Here is a 23718-nt window from a genome sequence, read left to right as displayed (position 1 = left end):
TCTTAGTGCAAAAGTTTTGGGGTTTTTTGATTTTCTTTTTTTTTAAAAAGGGGGAACAAATCTGATCTCTTCAACCACTTAATTTAGGCCAATACAACCAGAAAACTTGTGAGGCAATTCCACTAGCATAAAAAGAAATTTATGCAGATCTGCAGAAGCAGGGGTTTTCCTTTTTTTTTTTTTTGGTAAGGGATGTCAGATACAGAAGTTACAGACACACAATCCAGCCAGCTTTAACACCAAGGAAAAAAATACCTTAAGTTCCCAAAAATGTGAGTGAAGCAAAATTGTATTTATGAGAATGTATCTCTCTGTGACTTGGAAGTGCTATAGTAAAAAGAATCTTAAAAAAGTGCAGGTGAGTAGGATCAGCCATGGAAGAAGAATGAGAGCACCTTACAGGGGAGAGTCTCGGTCATGTCATACAGAAATGCTGTCTCCATAATAGCAGTTCCACCACAAGAATCTCCTCTGCAATGCTGGAAGGCACTGAGTGGATGAACACTATAGAAAGTTGAGACGTAGAGACAGCTGGATCTGTGACACTGTAGGAGACAGCAAGGAGCTCTGAAATCCAGGAAATCCTCAAGGAAACTTCTGCTGGATACCAGAAACAAAGGAAAAAACCAAGAAGAAGGATCTGGAGGGAAAACTTAAGCAGTTTGGTAGGAAAGAGAAGGCTAGCATCTTTCTGGTATTTTTTTAAGTGTTTCTAGTATCATATTCTGACCAAGGCAAAGTCTTGATATATGGCTTAGAAGATGAAGTTTGTTGGAACTGGGGGATTCCTCTGAAATAGAGGTATTTTTTTGCAGAGGAGGACCCAACCTGTGAATTATGATTGGATTTTTCTGTAATATTTTTCTGCTGCCTTTTAGTTTAAAGTAAGTGCTACAAGAAGAACAGAAAGACATACAGCTTAGGTTGGTGCATACTGTAGGCAGAATTTGTGGGAATATCATATCCTTGAGCAAAGTATAGGTCAGGAGTAGTAGGAGCTTACAGAAGAGATAGTAATATTCTTACTAGTCATAGGGTTATGCAAATGTTGCACAGGCAGTACAAAATTAAAATCAGTCTGTGCTAGCATTCAATTTTTTTTTTGGTACTAAGATGAGGAAACTGGAGTGCCTGATTTTAAATTATATGCCTTGTATATCAGTGTCTGAGACATTGGTAGGCAAAAGACAGTCTGTTGAACCCTGGGAAAATGTAAAGAGTGTGTGCCAGTAAAATAGTTGTCCTGTGTGAATAGAAGCTAGTTTGAACCTGACGACTGTGTAAGCAAATAATGCAGAGCTCCTATGAGTTGAAGTTATATATACATTCATTTAGAAATGAATGTATATTTTCCTTTCCAGTAGAAAAATTGGAAAACATCACATGAAAATGCCTGGATGCAGATTCAGAAAAAACAGTAAATGACAGGTTTTAACAGAACTCCTTGTTGCATAATCATAGTTAGCAAAGATTTACATGGGTTTAGAAAATTCTTGAAGCAATTAAACGTTTAGTATTATTAAAAGCTAAAGTGTTGCATCTCACCATCTCTAAATGAGAATTTTGTGGAACATAGACAATTGAAGTTCAAAAAAATTCGTAACTCCAGAGTAAAGGTATTTTTAATTTTAAAAAAATTCTTTAGTTTCCTTTTCTTTTGTTTCCTTTCTAAGGATGGTAGATATGTCTCATGTTAAAAACAGTGAACAAAATCATGGACTTGCAATCATGCAAACAAATTTTAAGTTCAATGCAAAATTATTGACAGCTTTGGGATCACTGAGGAAAATCTTTTTGCATCTTCTTTAACACAAATACCTCAGTGAGCAACCTAAAAAAAATCAAAACCCAAAACCAAAAAGAACCCTATAAAGATAGAATTGCTACAATCTGCCTCCAAGTTATGAACACTTTATACTTCCATATCAAACCCATGATTGTGAAACTCTACCTGTGTATTCTTAACTCATCTCACAAATAAATGATAAATCGTTTACATTCGGAATTGTATGCAAAAATTCTTATCATATATTTAGTGGCCAAATTTTCTTCTGTTTAGCTTCTCTGAATCAACAAAATCTCTGAATGAATGTAATTTTTCATGTAGTCTACATCTATGCTGATTATTATCCTGAATTCATTAAGATTCCTAAAGTTTTGAAATCTCTTTTTGATGCTCCAGAGAATCCTAAATTCATTTTGTTTGACAAATGCATGTAGTTGGCTTTTTTCTTCATTCAAAACTGAGTAACTAAGGGTTAAATTATATTTGTACAACCACAGACTTTCTAGCAGTTCCGTCGCTAGGTGTCGGTAGAGCCACACGGGTGGCTGCAGGAGGGACTTCAGCCACAGCTTTGGAATGTGTACAAAATAACACAAGTGGGAATCTTTCCGTTTCAGAGCAGCAATTTAGAGGGCATCATTAGCACAAAAAGTTGTATCACATATCAGGCATTAAGGTATAGATTCGAGTGGTTTTTTAGCATTACAGTAGTTACCTTAAAATTACACTTTTAGGAAGGATTGGTGTTACATTATTACAGGACTCAGACAGCTTTTTTTGCAGTAAAGGTTCTCATTCTTAAAACCAAACAAAACTAAGAGAAGAAAACCCCAGCAAACCTGCTCTAATTTATTGTACAGGTGTCAAGAAACTGGAGTACATGTTGATGAATCCTTATTTCCTGCAGTGGACACTAATGAAGGATTTCCACTACTGATCAAAAAAGTATGTGATTTTTTTTTTAAAATAGGCCTAGAACAGTAAACTTTAAAGTTTGAACTTGACTTTCTGTCAAACTTGACATTTGAACTGTTTATTTTCAGAACATTCTGTAAACTGTACTTATCCATCTAAATAGGATTTTAAAAATAGGCTATTGCTGTGATCATATCTGTGATCTTATCTGAAGAAAGTATACTAAAATACAGGTTTTGTATTGGTGAATAAAAAATGAAGATGTTTCATTGAGTCGCAACAAACTCTATTTTAAAAAAATACCTTTAAAGCTTTAGCTTTGCTGCAAGCAATAAAGATCTGTTAGGTTCTTTCCTACTTCATATTAAAGTTCACTTTGAAAAATGTTGACTTCTACAATTATCTGTGACTGAAGATAAGTAGCATAAACACCAGTAATAAATACTGTGACAAAGTGGTAGGCAAATAGGAAGTATAGTTACTTCTGCCAGTTTTATACTATATAAGTAATAGTTTTGTGTGTTTGTAGCACAAATGTATGCAGCCAAAAGATTTTGTTGAAAAAACTCCAGAAAATGATAGAAAACTTCAGAGAAGACTGGACCAGATGGCTAAAGATTTAGCTCTACAAAAGACAGCAATTAATGATGGTAAGAACTATTTTCATCTAACATTCAACTATCTGAAGTTATTTCTTTAAAGCACTTAATGGAGTTTTTGGTTTTTGGTGATTTTTTATTTCATGGGGTTTTTTTTAGTTTTATCCATCTTGCCATGAGAAATAAAGTTCACTTTTTACAGAGTTCTTTGCAAGTCTGTGGTGTTAAGACATCTGTAATGACCTTAGATATAAACTATTTTTTGTTTTTTCGAATGAAAAATGAAACTTCATCTGAAGTTGTTATAGCATTTAAATGTTATATATAAATACAATTTCTTTGTGTAGATGTACCAGTTTTATTGTTTGAAGACAATGGTTCACTTATATACAGTCCTGTTAATAAGATGAAAGATCAATGCAATGCAATTGAAAGAGGAATGAAGGATATGAAGAAAAAAAGAGAAAATCTTTCTCCTACTGGTAAGAAGTTAAATTTTACTTATCTATGAACATGCACAAATGGCTACTGTTTTTATTGCTGACTTTTTTGCACACTTGTTGTGTTCTCACCTTCAGAATTTTTTTTTCATCTCTCACTTGATTGCATGTCTTCCCTTTTTCACAGTTTTTGAGTAGGTACTGAACAACAGGATTTATAAATTAAATAAATTTGAATAACCTAATTGCATAGTTGATTTCAAAATGCAGATCCAGGTGAATTAAATCTAGATTATAGTTTTCAAATGTTTTTTAGTGCTTGCATTACCTTACTGAGAAAATATTAAGATCGAAATCATTAGGTTTTGCCAGCTGTTGAATGTGGAACATCTTTTGGTGGGACGAATCCGAAGTACTTGAAATTTTAAGGTGACATATTATAACATATTGAAAAGCATAGAATCATAGAATAGATTGGGTTGGAAAAGACCTCCAAGATCATCAAGTCCAACCCCTGATCCAACTCTAATTACTATATCATGGCACTAAGGGCCATGTCCAATCTCTTTTTAAAAACCTCCAGGGATGGTGAATCCACCACCTCTCTGGGCAGGCCGTTCCAATGCCTGATCACCCTCTCTGTAAAGAATTTCTTCCTGACATCTAACCTAAACTTCCCCTGGCAGAGCTTGAGCCCATGTCCCCTTGTCCTGTTGTTGGTTGCCTGGGAGAAGAGACCAACCCCCACCTGGCTATAACTTCCCTTCAGGTAGTTGAAGAGAGTGATGAGGTCACCTCTAAGCCTTCTCTTCTCTAGACTAAACAACCCCAGCTCCCTCAGCCTCTCCTCATAGGACTTGTGCTCAAGTCCCTTCACCAGCCTCGTTACTCTTCTCTGGACCCGCTCCAGCACCTCAATATCCTTCCTGAACTGAGGGGCCCAGAGCTGAACACAATACTCAAGGTGTGGCCTCACCAACGCAGAGTACAGGGGAAGGATCACTTCCCTGCTCCTGCTGGCCACACTGTTCTTGATGCAGGCCAGGATGCCATTGGCTTTCTTGGCCACCTGGGCACACTGCTGGCTCATGTTCAGCTTCCTGTCGATCAGCACCCCCAGGTCCCTTTCAGCCTGGCTGCTCTCCAGCCACTCTGTGCCCAGCCTGTAGCGCTGTGCGGAGTTGTTGTGGCCAAAGTGCAGGACCCGGCACTTGGCCTTGTTGAACTTCATTCCATTGGAGTCAGCCCAACTCTCCAGTCTATCCAGATCCCTCTGCAGAGCCCTCCTGCCTTCTGGTAGGTTGACACTCCCTCCCAACTTGGTGTCATCAGCAAATTTGCTGATGATGGACTCATCAGCATTTCTACTATATCAAGTCTTTGATGCTTGGTATGTATTTGTGCAGTGTTAGTGATAAGTGATAGCTCGATACTGGAAGTAGCATAAGTGTACCAGCAAACTTTTTTTGTTTCTGTAAATTAGTTACATGTTGATGAGGTAGAACGTGGCAATTTGAGAGCTTTACCTTCAGTAAGTCCCTCCAACATTACAACCGCACAATGTAATTTTATGTTAAGAATAGATCACCATATCCCATGAGAGCATTCGGTGTACCTTCCATCTCTGTTGCTTTGTGACAATTGCCCTTTTGTTTGTACTTCAGAGATATATGAGATATGTGGGCTAATAGTGGTTAAAAACTTCAAGAAACCAGTTTTATTTGAGGACTGAATTTAAGACCTCTTCAACTGTTGGTTGAGAGTCTGATCCTTTCTTCTCCATATATTTTATTTTTCTTAATATAGTTAGCTACACTGTATGTTTAAAAATATTATCTATAAGCAAATAACAAAAATATTGTTTGTAAGCAAATAACATCGAGACTTCCCCTAAAATCCACAGGAGCACTTGCAGAAATATTGCTGAAGCTTTACACTCAACGTGTATTTAAGCAGAAGCATCTATTGCAATTATCAGATTGTAGAACAACAGAATTTTAAAAAAATATATTCTGAATAATCAGAGACATTATCTTGTTTCAGAGGAATTTATTGTGAAGTGTTATGAATATATTCTGTACACCACCTCGCACAAAATAGTTTCATAAGAAAAGCTACAAGAAATTACACATTTTCCCACATTCTAATTATTTTTAACACATTGTGTTGATGTATGTGGTATGATACTATGATGTTGTATTTAATTTCTTGACTGCAAAAACTACAAGGTGGTGCTAATGCTGTGGTAGCAAAAATGGTTACTGAGTTTCCAGTATTACTCTAGCAAGCTTTAGCAGTAAAATCTTGCTGGTTTTTTCCCCAAATACAAGATGGAAAACAAGTTCCTCTGCTACTTTGTTTCAAGAAAGCAGAATAGGACTTATGGGTGCTTAATGACCAGCTAAGGAGATATGATAGCTAAAGCTGTTGTAGGTTCTTGTCAACATAGAATGTGCTTTGTTTCTAATCCATTTTCTGTTTAGTTTTTGATGACTTGCCCTATAATATCCAGAACAGTGGCTAAATCCTCTTTTTTTATTCAGTAATTCCTGATATAGTTTACTGAGAAATTGATACTCTTTCTGTTTTGTTCAATAAATTTATATCAACACTTCTTTTATTCTGCAGGAGAACAAATGGAAGACTGCTTGAACTCAAGTTATGATTATCTTTGGGGAACTGAGAAATTAAAGAGGCAGAAAACAGAGATGGTAGAACACTCCTGTGATACTTGGACTGATACTCTTGTATCCACGAGTGCATCAGTGAAGCCTCCATCACAGGGCAATGAGCAAAAGAGCTTAACACCAAAACGGCATACCAGAAGTAGTTTAACAAAGAAACGGATTATACAGCACACTTTGGATGACAAATTGTCTTTAGAAAAGAAACAATCAAAGTTTCCAAAGAAAAATCAGAAGAATGAAAAGAGCAAGACTACTGCAAGTGCAAATGAAAGTTCTCTTCTCAGGGACTTCGATTGTATTACTCCTTCCAAAAAATTAGTGCAACTAAATACTGTTCCTTCTTTGATTGACAATCTCTCTAATTCACCTATGAATAGTGAAGCCTTAAATACACGTTCACTGGATAAAAGCTTCCCTGTTGACAAAAATGATAGTATTCTTGAAGTTAAGAAGAGGAAGGAACTACAACCATTGCCTAGTTTGAAGATGGTTACCTCAGAACTGGGTGCATCAGGGTCTAAAGGGCTCTTGCAAGCAGTTACTACATATAGCAAGTCGTTTTGTACTGAAGAGGCTTCTTATGAAGACTTCTTTTCATCATCTAATTTAAATGAAAATGAAGTACCGATAAGAGTACCAAATGAATCACAGAGTCGTCCTGAAGTTTGTTACAAAGACTCTTTTACAAGCATGGACTTCTGCCGTGTGAGTTTCTCTAAGCCACATACTACTACCAAGAAAAGTAGGAAAAGCTCTATCTCATTTAATGATTTTCCAGTAAAGAAAAAATTCAGACCAGCTAAACGTCCTGGAAGCATGTCATTGAATGTATCAGATGGCACTGCAGAAGTTCTAGATTCTGATGATGTGAATAGGCTGCCTCAGCATGCTCAGGAAAACTCCTACAGAAACAATGTGAATTACTATGCTCATACTACTGGTAAGTCACTACCTAGAGCTGGAAAATCAAAAGATATCATACTGCATTAGATATACTCATGCAACTAAATTGGAAAACGTATCGACATTCCAAAAGGAAAAATATTTCAGGAACACGCCAAAAGAAGAAAATGCTGCAGTACTGACTTTATTTCTGAGTAAAATAAATGAGTGCATAGGATCCAAAAGAACACCCATTTGTTTCACCATACATTAAAAATACAAAGAAGTCATAAGAGATAGGAAACTGCTTACTATATACAACAAAAGTAATGTTGAGCCTTCTTTTCTCCTAATGTTCGTTATTTTGAACACTTTCTGATGCTATTCAAAATCTGTTTAAGACACCAAGGTCTTTCTCTTTTAAATGTTATAGTGCTCTTGTAAAGTAGCTCCGCATCATAGGTTCCCTTGTTCAAACTATTTTTATTTCACAAGTAAAAATTTCTACTAAAATTGCAATTAAGAGCATAAAATCTCTGGTGAAAAAAATATTTGAGTTAGCAATTTCTAACTTGTGCAGAGGTAAAGATGGAATAAGACATAAGTTGCAATGTAAGCATCTTTTTCTACAATGACTTTTTTATGTGAACTGATCTTCATCTTTTAATAATAATTTTAGAAGTATTTTTTATATTTAAGCATTTTTTAGTTAGTTTAGCTCAATGTATTACAATGAAAATGTATACTAAAATATTGAATCTCAGGAACTTCTGTGGAAAATGGTCCTAATTTGCATTGGGGTTATCATTTTCCAGTTTTGATATTTTGAACTCTGTTTGTCAAACTTTACATGGGGGTGAATATTTGTAATTGTATATTTTAGTAACTTGTTTTTCCTAGAAAATTCTGTAGCAGTTCATCAATGACTTCTGTAAAATAATTATTAACTTAAAGGGCTCAAAAAAGTTGGTATCAGAGTTATGAAATCCAGTTGAAATATTGAACGGTGACTATGAGTAATTAGTGATCACTGAACTGTGATCTGCTATTTTGGGTTCACTACATCTGTATTTTAATACCTGGAGTGCATCGTTATAGCACAGTTTAAAAAACAGTGGATGCAAGTGTGTTATAAACATACATCCATAAATGACCACTTCCTTCTCCGAGTGATAGAGGAGCCAACAAGGAGAGGTGCCATGCTGGACCTTGTCCTTGCCAACAGGACAAGGTGGGGAATGTGAAGCTCAAAGCTAGCCTTGGCTGCAGTGACAATGAAATGATGGAATTCAGGATCCTTGGGGCAGTGAGGAGGGTGCACAGCAGGCTCAACACTCTGGACTGGAGGACAACAGACTTTGGCTTCTTCAGGGATCTTGTTTGGTACTGTGGGCTAGGGCCCTTGAGGGAAGAGGCACCAAAGAGAGCTGGATGATATTCAAGGATTGTCTCCTCCAGTCTGAAGAACAATGCATCCCTACAAAGAGGAAGTCCTGGAAGAAGGCCAGGAGGCTTCTCCAGATGAACAAGGAACTCCTGGACAAACTTAAAACACAAACAGGTAGTTTACAGAGGACAGAAGCAGGAAAAGATAGCCTGTGAAGAATACAGAGAAATTACCTGAAGAACCAGGGATCTGGTTAGGAAAGCTAAAGCATGGGCAGAAGTAAATCTGGCCAAGGATATCAAGGGTAACCAAAAAGCTGGTTTAGGGGCATCAGCAACAAAAGAAATATTAGAGAAAATGTGGGTCCTCTCAGGAAGGATACAGGAGACCTGGTTACCCAGAGCATGGAGAATTCTGGTTTATTCGAGTTTTTTTGCCTCAGACTTCACCATCAAGTGCTTCAGCCACACTGCCCAAGTTGCAGCAGGTGAAAGCAGGCATTGGGGGAATGAAGAACCACCTGCTGTAGGAAAAATCCAGGTCTGACACCATTTAAGGGACGTGAAGATTCCCATGCACAAATCCATGGGACCTGACAAGATATATTCATGGATCCTGAGGAAACTGGCCAAGGAAGTGTTTAATCCACTATCCATCATAACTGAGAAGGCATGACAGTGCTGTGAAGTTCCCACTGATGGGAAAAGGGGAAACATAATGCCCATTTTTTAAAGGGGCAGTAAGACTCAAGAACTACAGGTCAGTCAGTCTTACATCGGTGTCTGGCAAAATCATGAAGCAGCTCCTCCTGGAAACAATGCTAAGGCACATGGAAAATAAGGAGGTGATAGGTGGCAACCGGCATGGCTTCACTGAAGACAAATCATGCTTGACAAATTTGGTAGTCTTCTACAATGGTGTTACAGCAGTGATGAAGGACGAAGAAAGAGCAACAGATGTCATCTCCCTGCATGTGGGCCAGGACAATCCCAATCACAAGTAGAGGCTGGATGGAGAGTGGATTGAGACCAGTCCTGGGCAGAAGGACCTGGGGATGTTTAGTCAAAAAGCTCAGTATGCCTTGGCAATGTGCGCTTGCAGCCCAAGAGGCCAGCCACATCCTGGGCTGCATCAAAAGCAGCATGACCAGCAGGTCGAGGGAGGTGATTCTCCCTGTCTGCTCTACTCTTGTGATACCCTGCATGGAGTGCTGCATCCAACTCTGGAGTCCTAGCATGAGAAAGATGTTGATCTGTTGGAATGAATCCAGAGGGGACCCCAAAGATGATCATATGGTTGGAGCACTTCTGTGATGACAGGCTGAGAGAGTTGGGGATGTTCAACCTGGAGAAGAGAAGCCCTGGGGGGACCTTAGAGCACCTTCTAGTACCTTAAGGGGGCTACAAGAAAGCTGGAGAGGGACTTTTTATGGGGTCATGTAGTGATAAAACAAGGGGGAATGGTCTTTAGCTGAAAGACAGTAGTTTAGCTTAGATATTAGGAAGAAATTCTTTACTGTGAGGGTGATGAGGCACTGGAACAGGTTGCCCAGAGAAGCTGTGGATGCCTCATCCCTGGAAGTGTTCAAGACCAGGTTGGATGGAGCTCTAAGTAACCTCATCTGCGGAAGTGTCCCTGCCTAGCTGAAACTAGATGATCTTTAAGGTCCCTTCCAACCCTTTCTATGATTCTATAAAATATATGAACATACTTTATCTGTATTTTTGCCTTATGGCAATGTGCTAGAAGACTATTCTTAAATTATATATTTCCTAATGTCAAAGAACAGTCAGTTTTTCATTTAACAATCATGGAAACAAATATAGAAGGAAAAAAATCACAGAATATTCTGAGTTGGAAAGGACCCTCAAGGATCATTGAAGTCTGGCTCCTGGCCCTGCACAGCCCCAAGAATCACACTGTGTGCCTTGAAAGCATTGTCCAAGCGCTTCTTGAACTCTGTCAGGCTTATTTGCTACATTCAAACTTCGGTATGCAAGTTCATTTTTTAAAATCTGGTGATTAAATTATGATCAGTGTTCTGGCATGTCATGCTTTTATTTTCATGGTGGACAAGTTGTTTAAAATTAAGAGATTTTGGAGGAGAAAAAAAGGAACAGTATTTAGCAAACAAAACTTATCCAATGTTTATTCTTTTTGTTAGGAACATCTGTAAGTCTCAATTTGTGTTTCTAGTGATTTTAATAGTATTTGTGATTTGTCAGTGATGGCCATTTTCCCAAGTATAATATATTCAACTTCGTACATCTGTTGTGCTGTTAAGTAGAAACTCAAGTTTGACAGCTCAAATGAGCTGACTTAAAAATGGAAGGAGTCAATAATGAAAGAGGAGTTGTGTTTTCCTCAATAATGCAAGTTTTGTGGAAGAAAATGAAATTCTTGTTTTTAACTTACTGCTGTGACTCTGTATGCTGGAATAATTGATTTTTATTAAATGTAGGTCAAGTGTTTCCTTTTTTTTAATTAAATGTAAGTTGACTCTTGTCCCTATTAGTAAATAAATAGTAAATTGTTTTGCTGTATATTGTACATTATTTTAAAGCTGGTAAATGCAGTAAAATATTTTTACAAGCCAAAGAACTATTCTCACTCATCATATATATATATAAATATATACACACAGTTAGGAGTAATATATACAATTAGGAGTCATATAAAATTTTATTATATCTGTATATATTTTAAATACCAAACATTATTCTTGCCCATTTTTTTGGTTATAATTTTATGTCAGTAGCACTTTTCCCCAGTGTCTTTAATGACAAGAAGATTTGATAATCTTCCTTTCCTATTTGGAACAGACTCTCTGGAACATTTGATGTGTAGAAGTGTAATATGCAGGCTAATCTGAAACTAACTTTTCAAGTCCTAATGCTTATGTGGTAGCAACTTCATGTTCCTTTGTAGGGTCCATTCAAGGCTGCTCAGTTGTTCTGCTGAGCAACAGAGACATAAATATGGCTACTTACTTTCAGTTTGGTCCAAGTCATGTGATTTCATCTGCAAGCTAAAATAATAATGGGCAAGGAGTGCAAGAGTATGCTCATTTAAGCTTTTATATATTATTATTTATTAATTTATTATTAATTATTTTTCTAAAATAATTTAGAAATTTGAATTCAGACTTAGCATTATTTCCAGTCTTAAAAATAAACTTAAGGCTTAGCTGAGTGAATTTCAGATATTTATGGTGAATGTGGGAGGCAAATATTAACTGGCCAAAAGACATAAACTAAGACCTGTTGTAGTGTAATTAATGTAGTTCAGTGTTAAGATGAGAAATCTGAAATACCATTCTGTTATTTGGCGCAAGAAATCATTACATTTAATTTAGGTGAATAAGTTTTACCAGAGTTTCTACGTGCTATGGTGCGTAATGCTGCCAAAATACTGTTTACGTCTTTAAAAGCACACACATGAAGACTTCCATAGACTCGATGTACCTTTTGTTTTTTTCAGTTTTGGAAGAAGACAGGCTCACTAAAAAATATTGTATGTTGTCTTCTATTGACACTTTATTATATCTTTTTGCAAAACAAATGAGGCATGAAGAAGAAAACTATTTCTTCCTGGATTCCTATTTTGTTTATCTTCACAAAAAAATTGATTGTAATTAATTATTGAAACAAAAATGGACAAGTATGTCTGAACAGAGGATTGAGGATTATTTTGATGTCAAATTTACAAAACCTGATGACACTTGTCCTAGAGCACCTAAAAAAACCCATTAAATTGTTCTAAACCATTAACAGGGTCTCTTTGAGAATCTGGGGGTCTCATAAGTTTCCAGAAGTCTTGAAGAAATTGTGTTCTGTGTAGTAAAACTTGGTATTTGCCCATGCTGGATTAATATCTTCAACAATAATAACAAAAAAGTTAATAAATATTCTGTGCATGTGTACCTGAAAGATTACTGATGATGACAAATTCAGACAATTTCTTCATAGTTGGGGTAAATAACTGTAGATAAGTACAAAATAGTAGATACAATATAGCTTAAGTGACACTTCATTACAATATTTTTTTAGTAGAACACTACAGATAAAATTTTTATTAGACGTGTTTTATTTGATTGAACAAAACTAATTCATTGTGCCTAATCATTGCTTTTTACCTCAATGGGAATATCAAATGTAATTTTGATATTCTGGTTCAAAACTTCTCAGTGGTGATAAAATTATCATGAATGAGTAGAAACTTAAGTTGCAAAGTAAAGGCACTCTGATTTGTTATAATACCTCAGAGAGCTGTTGTTTTTGGTACCAGTCACTGAGCAGTGTTTTAGAAGAGCATTTGGGAGATCTAATGGACCACAGTGGCATGAGTTACCTGCATATTCAAACTTAATTTAAGGATAACAGTGGATGGAATTTTTTCAAAAAATTCTGTCAACTTTATCTGAAACACCCTAGGAAAAGCTACTAAAGGTGAAAACTCCTTACTTATGCCTGAGTAACCGCTTTAAAAAGAAGCAATCAGGGAAAAATAGACAACATCAAAGCTTGAGACCTACAGAAGGGAAAATCTGGAAAGTGTTTTAAAAGTCCTGATACTCAGGAGAGAAGCAGCAGGAACTGGATTGCAAAGAATAGTCCTTATTTATGTAATGCCTAAGATCCCTGAGCTGATAATCAGAGATGAGGGACATTATTCCCTCTTCCTGCTTTCCTATAAATATGAAGAACCCATGGGAGTGAACCCTAACTGGAAAGTGGTCCAAGAATACAGGTCTTGAGACTTAAATCCCAAGTGGGACAAGAGCTGTAGAACAAGAACTGTGGAGCATTCAGGTCAAGAGTGGCAAAAGGAGTATTGCACCACTTTTCACTGTCATACCCCAGCCCAAGCCAACCCTCAAAAAAAAAAAAAAAATCAGGTGTTGCAGTACCTGAAATGACTTAATGAATATTTGGAAATTAGCAAGGGCTGCTTGGGGTAAAGCAGTGGAGTAGATGATCTCCTGACATCATATGCAGTCGTGTAGTTTTTAGGGGTTTTTAAGATTAAAAATATATATTTAAAAGGTCTGTTTTTCTCAAAACAGAGGTAAAAAAAAGTGAATTTTCATAAAAAGAGGGTTTTTTTTTAATGGCAAGGGTTTTTTTCTCCTACTTGCCATCAGTCTTGCTCAGTGATTGAAAATGATAGGCCTCAATGCAATACTAAATAAAATTAACATAATTAAGTAATTAGTTCTCCCTTTATTACATGACACTTTGTATTTAAATATTTGATTTAAATGAAAAATTGCACCTGAAAACCAGGTTTACTGGTATTACACAAAAATTACTGCAATAAATTTTGACTAGTTTAAAGGCTATAATTTTAAAATGAGTAATCAGTAATGGATTGTAATTTGGTTTTTTTCCTACCACCTCGAGGAATAAGAGTTTAACTAGCTGACAGAGGAAAACCAAATGATTCTTAGTTATATATGCATTCAGGCTAGTAAAGATGGAGAGCACCCTTTAGTATTTTCCAAAAGTAATCAAAGAAACCTATTTGGCAGTAGCTGAATTTAGGCTTCTTTAATCACTAATTAAACTTCCTTGAACTAGTCTCATGCATTTCTTTGAAATGAAAAATTAACAAATGTTCTAAAGTAGACTCCATTGAATTAAATTTGGGAAAAATTATCTCCTTAGATTTTGAGCAACTAAAACTTCATTGACCAAGAAATAAAGTTTTTCATCTTATGCAAGCAAGCTAATTTCTCAAAAAATTCGAGATTTTATTATTTAGTTCTTATACAAGTCATCCTGACCGTATTGAAGAATTAAATATACGTTAATTCATAAAATATGTAATGTAAAATACTACTTTTTGGCAGACACGTTAGAGTGCATTCTTATGAATGGTGCCTTTTTTTAAATAATAGGGCTGATATGCCTGCATATGCAGGCAACATTGCCCACTAACAGGTTGCTAGATTTGCTTGCAAATTGTTTGAAAACATATTTCAGACTTTCAGGTCATTTTAGATAAACTGTGTGTACTGAAACCGTTGATGTTTCAATATGAAAGAGAAAATCTAATCACTGTTTCTTTAGACTCAAATATCTCTGTATTCAGAGCAATTGCAAATTTGGTAATTAATAGAAAGCAATTTAGCTGATTCTCTACTTGTAGGTAATATACGGTTTTCAAATACTGGAAATTGGGAGTTTTGCAATTAGTTCATTTACAAAAACAGGTATTCAAAGATGAAGTCAGATGCTTGAAAGTCATTCTTTTTCTCAAATTGAAATACCATGAAAAGTAACTGGTGCAAATTAACAAGTATCTTACCTGCGCATAGCACTGTGCCATGATAAAATATTTGCTGGTAGTTTCACAAGATTGCGTATTTCATTTCAAGTTTCCAAATTTTGTTTCTAGGTAATAAAAATGAAGTTTCAGAGTGTCATGTTACTGATGGCTCTCGCAAAGTTTTTAAGGAATGAAAGAACGCACTGGGGGATTAAGAAAAGCTGGAAGACTCCAAAAGGTCAGTTTAACTGGACATTTGGTTTGTTAAGCTCTTTCTTTTTCTCGCTTTTGTACGTACAAAAGATAAATGTATTCTCTATGCACTATCAATTTAAAAACTTTTCTGAATCTCACTTTTCTCGAAATATTACACTAGTGGTCATCATGTATAACCATAGAACTCAGGCTTCTGAGTTCTGAAGTTCATGCCAAGCTGACATCGTAAAGGAGTTTGATAAGCCAGCCTGAACTGTTTTTCCTGAAAAGCCACTGAAGTAACCTGAAAAGATGCCTGTCCCTTTTTGAGGAGTTACTAAATATGGTAGTAGTTTTTAATTGTTTTGTAGTGGATCATCACCAGTGGATGTTTCTGCATGGAAAAGATTTATGCAAGATTGTCTATTAGGTTCCAGTAAAACTAAATATCTTAACTTCAGTATTTGAGCACAGTTTGGCTGTAAAAAAGGGGGAGAGGCTTGGGTTAGCACTGAATCTTTCTGTAGTTGTTTTTCCCTTCTAAAAGTTTTTTTTAAGTAAACATAAAACTAATCAGGAAAATAAATATTAGTTCTTTTTATCAGTAAGTAGCAAGTCATACAATTAGAATGACTGCTGAGTTGTTTTGAGAATGAGAAGTCCTAAAGTACTAAAGTTTCATTGGTACTTATTGGTGGAGTTTCAAAGAGGCTGATCACAGATTTTGATCCCCTTTTATGTAAAAGATGTGAGCAGGTGCAATTACTAGGTTCAATCCCATCCTGAAGATGGGATATTCATCTCCATGGACCAGTGATCTTCTCTGCGTTAAAATTATTATTTGACTTGTTTGCATCTTACTACTTGTTACTTTTCTTATATATTTCCTCCCTTTACTTTCCTAAATATGTAGATATGTATTATTTGTAAAATTAATAACCAAGTATTAGGTAGAATGTATAAATCACTTGGTGTCTGCTTGCGAAGAATGCTCTGTGAGGTGTTTAACAGTAGCAAAGCTAAGAAAGCTCTGGGGGAAATTCTTATTCAGTGTTTCAAGATTGCTGCTTTCATCCATCCCTTTCAGCTGGGTGATAATACAGTTTCACTCAAATATCAATAAAATAGCAGTACATACTTTCATTCATTTCATGAATGCTTTTTAAAACTAATTTTAAAGGTTTTCATTGTCAGTTTAACTATGAAGATTCATTTAAAGACAATTTTGGGGAGGGTGGGCGTTTGATTGAAAAGTAAAAAGAACTTCACAAAAAGATGCTATGTGATTAACCAGATAGTCTAGCAGCTAGACTGTTGCACTGAAAAGTTTTGCTTTTAAGAGGTCATTGTTTTGAACAAAATTAGAATGTGTAAATTTTTGTAAATAATTAAGTGGCAAAACTTCTCAGGTACCAATCAGAGTATGTTCTTGAAGCTTTATAAAAACAACCAAACATTATACAAGTTTTTATTTAATACTTTTTTCCAGTGGCTACAACTTAAAACATTGCAATGTTTTGCTAACTTTTGACAATGTGAAAGTGAAGTTAGGAAACATTAGTTTGTTTCCTTTGCCCAAACAAAAAAGTGTCTGAGAGAAATAGCATGAATATTTTAAAAACTGTTATTTTATTGAATCATTAATTATTAAGAAGTATTTTCTAATGTTTATTTAAATCTTAAAAGAAATTTTATGTTAAAAATACAAGTCCAAAAGAAATGCCATTTCCTAGATGTTTTAATATACAAACATTTCCACAAATGTGGTGACTATGTTAATCTTCAGACAGATTGTATTGCTGGAAATCTGTTGTAAGTGTAATCTGTTAAATTCATTATTTTGCTTCCCAAATTAAGAATGGCTACATAAAATGCAGTTAGGTTTTTGTCACAGAAAAAGGGTATAAAAAAATCTACTACCTCTTTAAAAATATTTTAGTTGTTTGCTGAATGTAATTCCTGGACAAGGTCTAAACTGGAACTTTTACGTATACTTTAGTTACAACTCCTTTGCTGTGGTGTATGCTACCGTGATCACAATTCTAACTCATTCGGTACAGTGAATGCATATCAATAAGCATTTGGAGTTCACTATGTGATAGTAAATATTAAAAAAGCCATGGAAAAATACCTGTATGACATAAGACTGGTGTAAGTGTTAACATTATTTACTTCTCTGATTATTTCTTTTTGTCATTTTTAGTTTCTTTAGTTTAATATAAATCAAGCTGTAGATGCTGTATTTCTCTGCTTTGCTTATTGTGTTATGCATTTGTTTTCTTCAAAACCTCATGCAAGTTGAGTTTCTTGTATTTTGTTTTAGCTGAAATCAAAATCAAGAATGACTTTGTTCAGATGCTTGTATGTAACAATTTTAAATTACAAGTACTCACAATTTCTTTGTCTATACTCTTTATATAGGCATGCTTATTGTACTCTTAACATGGAAGACTTCTAATCAAATTTATCTAAAACTGTACTGTCAACAAACAAAAGCCATGAAGACAGAGCAGTTTATAATGGCAGCTGCAGACATGCTGGTGGAAGATAAGTAAGATTTTCAGGAATCTTTAATGGCTTCAGGAAGAAGCTTTCCAGATTTAACACAACACTATCATCCCAAAAACACGACTTTTGGTGTGTTCAAAGACAGTACATAAAGATAAATTTATAAAGTTGACTCTTAGTTTTGAGACAAAGCAACACGTAAATGAGGATAGTTTCAGATTCTTCACCTACAGAGTTGTTAAGGATAAAGACTGTCGATTAATGCCTGTGAATGTCATCAGGAGTCTTCCCTGCTCTAGAAATTTATGTTGATGATACTGGATTTTATCGATAAAATAAACCCTGTATATATGGTGATACATTTTTTAATTATTCCATGAATTTGGATACATAGTTCTTTGTTGCTTTGCATAGGGAGGATGAAGTGAAATAATTAAAGTTAATCATAAAGCCAAAAACGTATTCAAACAAGTTATTTACGGTGGTGATAAACTGTTGGTATAAGGTTGAGTGCTCATTTCATTGCTGATTGTCACAAAAACGTTTACATTTACCACAGCGCCTGCTGCATGTCACAAATGTAAATATTTTGTCCTTTAAAAATATGGGAGACTCATTATTAATAACCGGTTAACTGCCATTTTTATTCAAATACAAATTTTTTTTCCTAGTTTTAGAGGGATGTGAGAGGTAATGGATGTCTTTTAAAGCATCTAACAGTATCATATCACTAGAAATGCAACTCAAATTTTACAGTAAAAAAACAATATACTGTTTTCTGAGTTAATAGAAGAAACTCTCTAATCACATGAAAAAAAACAGTTAAACATTGTGAGGGATAGTTAAAACTGTATTTTCACAAAGACGACAGTATGGACTGTGCTGGAATTCCTTCAGTTTTGTTTTTAAACATTCATCTTGGCTTGTATTTCTGTAGCTTTTGGATTTGGTGAAGGTGCATGTATCAACACTGAACTGACAAGATTTTTTTGAGAAGAGAGAACATTTTTGCAAAGAGTTTAAGCTTGTGCTGTGTAACAATTGGTGTCACTAAATTTCTGCTCACTCAACAAATTACATATTGGTTGTTTTTTAGAACCTTTTTCAAGAAACACTGGCTTAATTAGATAGAGAGTTTTGATTTTTTTTGTCTGCAAAAAAACCCACTTCACATTTGTTTTTTTTCCTAGAAGATTTGTAGGTATTGTGATTTTTGGTTCAGAGACTATTTATGAGGTCTTACATAAAGTCAGAACATATTTTTTATTATTACTTTTAGGTAAGTAGGAAATCGCTCAAGATCTATCCATGGTGAACAGCGGATAGGGATAAGTATTGAGAATAAAATCCTGGAATCCCAGGTTACTTGAAGTACATCTGTATCATCTCCATCCTTTTATTTAAAAGTCTATGCATTCTTGGATTTCACGGTGGAAGGGAGGCTTTAGCGCAAGAAATAGATGCAGTTCTTTCTGGCTCAGAGCATGAGGGGAACAGTACATAAACATTGTGCAAGAAGTGAGGGCTTGGAGTCCATACTTGAAGTGTACATACCTCATTGCTGAACAGAGGTCTATATTCTGTTCTTTTCCAGTTTTAGGGTGCACTGTTACATTTAGGGCTGAGGTCATAACCATCGTGCCAGAAAACCAACCAATCCACGGGATTGCAGCTGATTTGACAGAGAATCAGTGTAAAACTGAAACTGTTTTCCCTCTTGGCATCAGGAACTACCAGGAGGAAAAGGAACTGCTGCTAAGATCCTCTTTTCTTTTTTCTCTTTTTTTTTTTTTTTTAAATTTAAGTGTTGGAAAAATGAACACCCTGCTTAAACGTACTGGTATCTGGCGTGACTCTACAGGTCGGAAAGCCTTCAGCTGATGGAACTGCTTTCTAGATGATTCTCACAGATCTTGAAAATTGTTGAAAATCAATCTGAAAAAAAAAATATCTAAACTCCATTTTATCAGTATTTGAAATGTCTTCATGGAGATTTTTTTAATATTTTAAAACAAATATCACCATTCTTTTCTACATTGAAATTAAACATTTTATAGATTAATGGTATCACCTTTGTAGAACTGAATTATGAGCTTACAAAAAAGTCTGTGTGGAACAGAAATATAAATATGCAATCAGCTAAATAAGAAAAAAATCTTGCAACACATTGCACACACACTACAAAAGTCTTTTTTTTTCAAAGATTTGTGTGCAAGTATGATTAACTCTTCATGATCCTAAAAAAGTTTTGAGTTGTTTTTTTTTTAATTATTATTCTACCCTTCTTAATATTTCTGTTGCACCTCAGAGCCTGAAATAAGTATCGTTCAGTTGTTTACCATATTGTCTAGAGGGCTGTATAGCTTTAACTCAGGTTGTTGACTATCATCAACAAGTGAGTTACTAATCTTGTCAGAGAATTATTTATTGAGGTTTACAATCTTATATCTTAACACAAAGTTAACATAAATCCTGGCTTGATTCTTTTGGGCTGCAAACACGTTCAGGATTATCTTCACCTCAAATTCCACTCATTGCTGCATAGCTGGCAATCTCCAAAAGACTTCAACTATCCGAATTAACCTCACACTGTTACTGATTTTGCAAACCCAACATGTAACAATTGGGGGGCTTCAAAATGGTTCTTTCCCTCTAAAAACGGTTCCATCCCTTCAGCCTGCACAATGGAAATTTGTCTGTGCCTCAGTTGCTTCTGCCCAATGACCCACTGTGAACAGAATTAATAAACCAGTGATGTCTGCAATGAAGTAGCTGAGGCAAACATCATTTCTAATGAACCTTCCATGGTGAGTAGCAACCACTGTTACCAAAAATCAAATAAATGGCTGATGAGGTCTTAAATATCAAACCATTAATTTTGCTGAAGCTACTCTACTGTTGCCCACTACCCTTGGGCTTGTTTTTTATCTTGCAATTCGGGCATAGGGTATCTCATCAGAAACTTTATGAAGTGCTTTTAGTTGGTCATAAGTCAGCTGTCCAAAGAGATTGTTCACTTCGTTGGATCATAATGAAAGCATAAACACTTTTTTAGTGTCTGAACAGATGAAACACATTCACTCCTACATGAAATTATTCACAGAAGAGTACAAACTAGTTTTCTTAACCGTGGTGAAGCTGGGGTTTGAGGGGAGAAGTTCATGTTGCTTAAAATTTCAGCAGAAACTGCATGACTTTCTCACAGATCATTTGGGAAGGTGAGTACACATTGGACATTATTTGGTACTAATGACAGAATTAATTTGTGCCTTGGTGTTGTCTTTAAAATGTTTCTTCTTGCCTGTATGAGTTTTCTCTGTAACATAGTGTTGCCCTGTGATATAGCCCTTGTTCCTCTTTCTCCTGTCTTGTGACTTTTTTGGGGTGAGCGAGTGCCCTTCCTCACCCAATCTTTTGTCTTCTGTTAGAATCTAAGCTATAAAGTAGCTTTCTACCCTTCTTAGCATCCTTCTTCTTGAAATTCACTTCTGTCACACTGTTATCTACCTGTCTTCATCTCTTTCTTATATTAGAAAAAGGTTCTTTACCCAGAGGGTGGCTGGGCACTGGAACAGGCTCCCCAGGGAAATGGTCACAGCACCAAGCCTTTGACAGAATTCAGTAAGAGTTTGGACAATGCTTTCAGGCACACGGTGAGATTCTTGGGTCTATCCTGTGCAGGGCTAGGAGCTGGACTTGATCCTTGTGGGTGCCTTCCAACTGAGGATATTCTATGATTCAGTGATTCCTCAAGTGTCTCATAATAAGGTCCAGAGATGAAATTTTCCTAGTGAAAGACAGTTGAGAACTGGACTGGTGCTTTTCCTGAGCAGTGGACCAGGAAGCCAACCCCTAACTGGTACCTGTTGGAAAGACTTAAGCTTCCCATCAGAATGGAAATCCCTGCTGCCTGTGCTTATAGAAATGATAATAAAACTTTTCATGTTGTGTCAATTTACTTGGAAATTTTTTTGTTGCAGCCAAAGGATTGGAAAGGAGCATCTGCTCTCCCATTAACCTTTGGCTATTCTAATAGAAAAAATCCATCTCCAGTTTTGCTAATGATCACAGCCAGGTAAACATGTCCCTTAAAGTTGCAGAATGCTGTGAAAGCTGTCCCTTGCTACAGAGGTTTGTATCCCCTATGATTGATTTTTTTTTTCTTAAATATAGTTGTTAGCTACACTTGGTTGCATGCAGAAAACTGAAAATGTCAATAAGTTGTAAACTCTGACATTGCTGGTCTGAAAAGTCTGAAACCACTCATCATCTTTCATCTTGCAAACAGAAGTTCTAGGGGTTGCTATATCTGGGATTACAGGATTTCTCATTTTTTCTAGTATTTTACGGTGAAGGAAAAATGGTACCCAGGCACCTGTCACATCATCTTATTTTTCTGTCTTCTAGTAGCATACTTTGTTTTTTCATCTTTCCCCATGGCAGGATTGAATTTAGTTAGAATGGGTGCATTTTTTCATATCTTTCTAGGACCAAAGCAGAGATGCTATATTTGGTTAGGAAATTACAGTTGAAATTGACTTTTGCAGCCAGAGGAAACTGGAAAAATATCACTATCAAAGGACTGATAAGAGGAGAAAGGCTAGCCAGAAAGTAAATTACAGCTTTGAATAATTGCTGTTTTTAAAACATACTGAATAATAATCATTCATTACCATTACAAATTATTTTCAGCTGTGAGCCACAATTACTTGAATAAATTAATGTATTACAATTTATAGATTGTTTCTAAAAGCAGACTTAAAGTTACATTACAACCTTCCTAGATAAAAGACTGTTGAATATTCCTGTGCTACACATGGCTCTGTCTTTTGGCTCATGTACTAGTAGGACTGAAGATTGTTACTTCTGAAATATTGCTGTAAAGATCAAAAGTCAGTATAAGAGTTCTATACCAGTTTCAAAACCATCTGATGGACTTAAAAGAGCCAGAGAAGAAGGAATTTGAAGAGTACAAGCGAAATAGCATAATAATCCTGTACATAATAATAATAATAATAAAATAATTATTAAAATAATTATTAAAATACATAATATAATATAATAATTATTAAAATACATAATAATGCCTTACACTGCATTTGCACACACACGCACTGCTTTCCCCTGCCTCACTCCTGGCCTCCAAAAAGAACTTTATCTGGTACATTGGCCAAATCACATAAGGCAAGTATCTTCTTGAGTCCTAAAGGGGAAGGCATTTTTTTGCTCCATCAAAGCATATATCTGAGATTGAGAGTACTCTAAGGCTTTTTTCTTTCAGAACTTCAGTCAACTTTAAGGCACAAGAGGAGCATTTGGACTCAGTAATATACAATTCAAAAGTGCTATTTATTGGTTAAAATCCTTTCTTGAAAAATATCTGAGGCCTAGGTTCTTGACTCAAAGACAAAATGAGATCTAATATACATGAGATGGAATTCAACCAGTTACAGATGTAAAATTATTATTATTATCAAGTTAATTTTTTATGTGAATGCACTTTATTCTTGAAAACTGACCTGGAAAAACATTTTGTGGTCTAATTTTCATCTGTCATTTATGAGACAAAACTCATGACATGCTTAAGAAGGAAAATTTGAATTCACTTTCTTGAAAAGCAGGTTGTACAAAACAGGACTTTTTTTCTTCTTGTCCTTCAGCTCCAAGAAACACCTACTCAAACTTGGAAGGAAGAAAAAATACATTTTGAGGTTGGACACCTTCTTTCTGGGGTCAGTAAGTTAACATACAGGAAGTATCACATTGTTTTTTAAATACTGTGGAGATTTAGAAATACTATTGCCTCTTAGCTACTGAAATGCATGTTTTATATTTCAGATGACTTAGAAAAATCTTTCTTTGTTGGCAGACTCTGAACAAGTACTTAATGCAACTGTACTTCTAGAAAATATATAAAGGAAAGCTAAACTATATAGTTTATATAAAAGCTTGTATTCCAGACCTCAACAATAATTCAGAAAGAAGTGTGTTCTGAGTCAGAGAACAGATAATGCAACTCTTCAGGATTCAGAGATTAATGATAAATAAA

At 35.5% G+C, this 23718-nt stretch overlaps 1 protein-coding gene across 2 annotated transcripts in view; it reads left to right on the top strand.

Moving 5' to 3' along the window:
* The window catches only part of MCPH1 (microcephalin 1), a 41409-nt gene that overhangs the window by 5535 nt on the left and 12156 nt on the right, over window positions 1-23718 (top strand). Inside the window, exons 4-9 of one of the 2 annotated variants that reach the window (XR_007629010.1) lie at window positions 2647-2731; window positions 3231-3351; window positions 3648-3782; window positions 6369-7367; window positions 15096-15204; window positions 23330-23401. Coding sequence is in view for 1 of the 2 variants with exons in the window: in XM_050316099.1 (XP_050172056.1) it covers window positions 2647-2731; window positions 3231-3351; window positions 3648-3782; window positions 6369-7367; window positions 15096-15160 (1405 nt within the window). In the remaining variant the exon portion in view is untranslated. Of the gene's footprint in view, window positions 1-2646; window positions 2732-3230; window positions 3352-3647; window positions 3783-6368; window positions 7368-15095; window positions 15305-23329; window positions 23402-23718 lie in introns of those variants that run through there. The other variant, XM_050316099.1, reaches the window with a different exon arrangement.

The sequence above is a fragment of the Myiozetetes cayanensis genome, unplaced genomic scaffold (assembly GCF_022539395.1).
Source record: "Myiozetetes cayanensis isolate MyiCay16 unplaced genomic scaffold, myiCay2020 scf2-11, whole genome shotgun sequence".
Lineage (NCBI taxonomy): Eukaryota > Metazoa > Chordata > Aves > Passeriformes > Tyrannidae > Myiozetetes > Myiozetetes cayanensis.
Note: the sequence above shows the minus strand (reverse complement) of the source record. Positions and strands in the feature narration are given on the sequence as shown.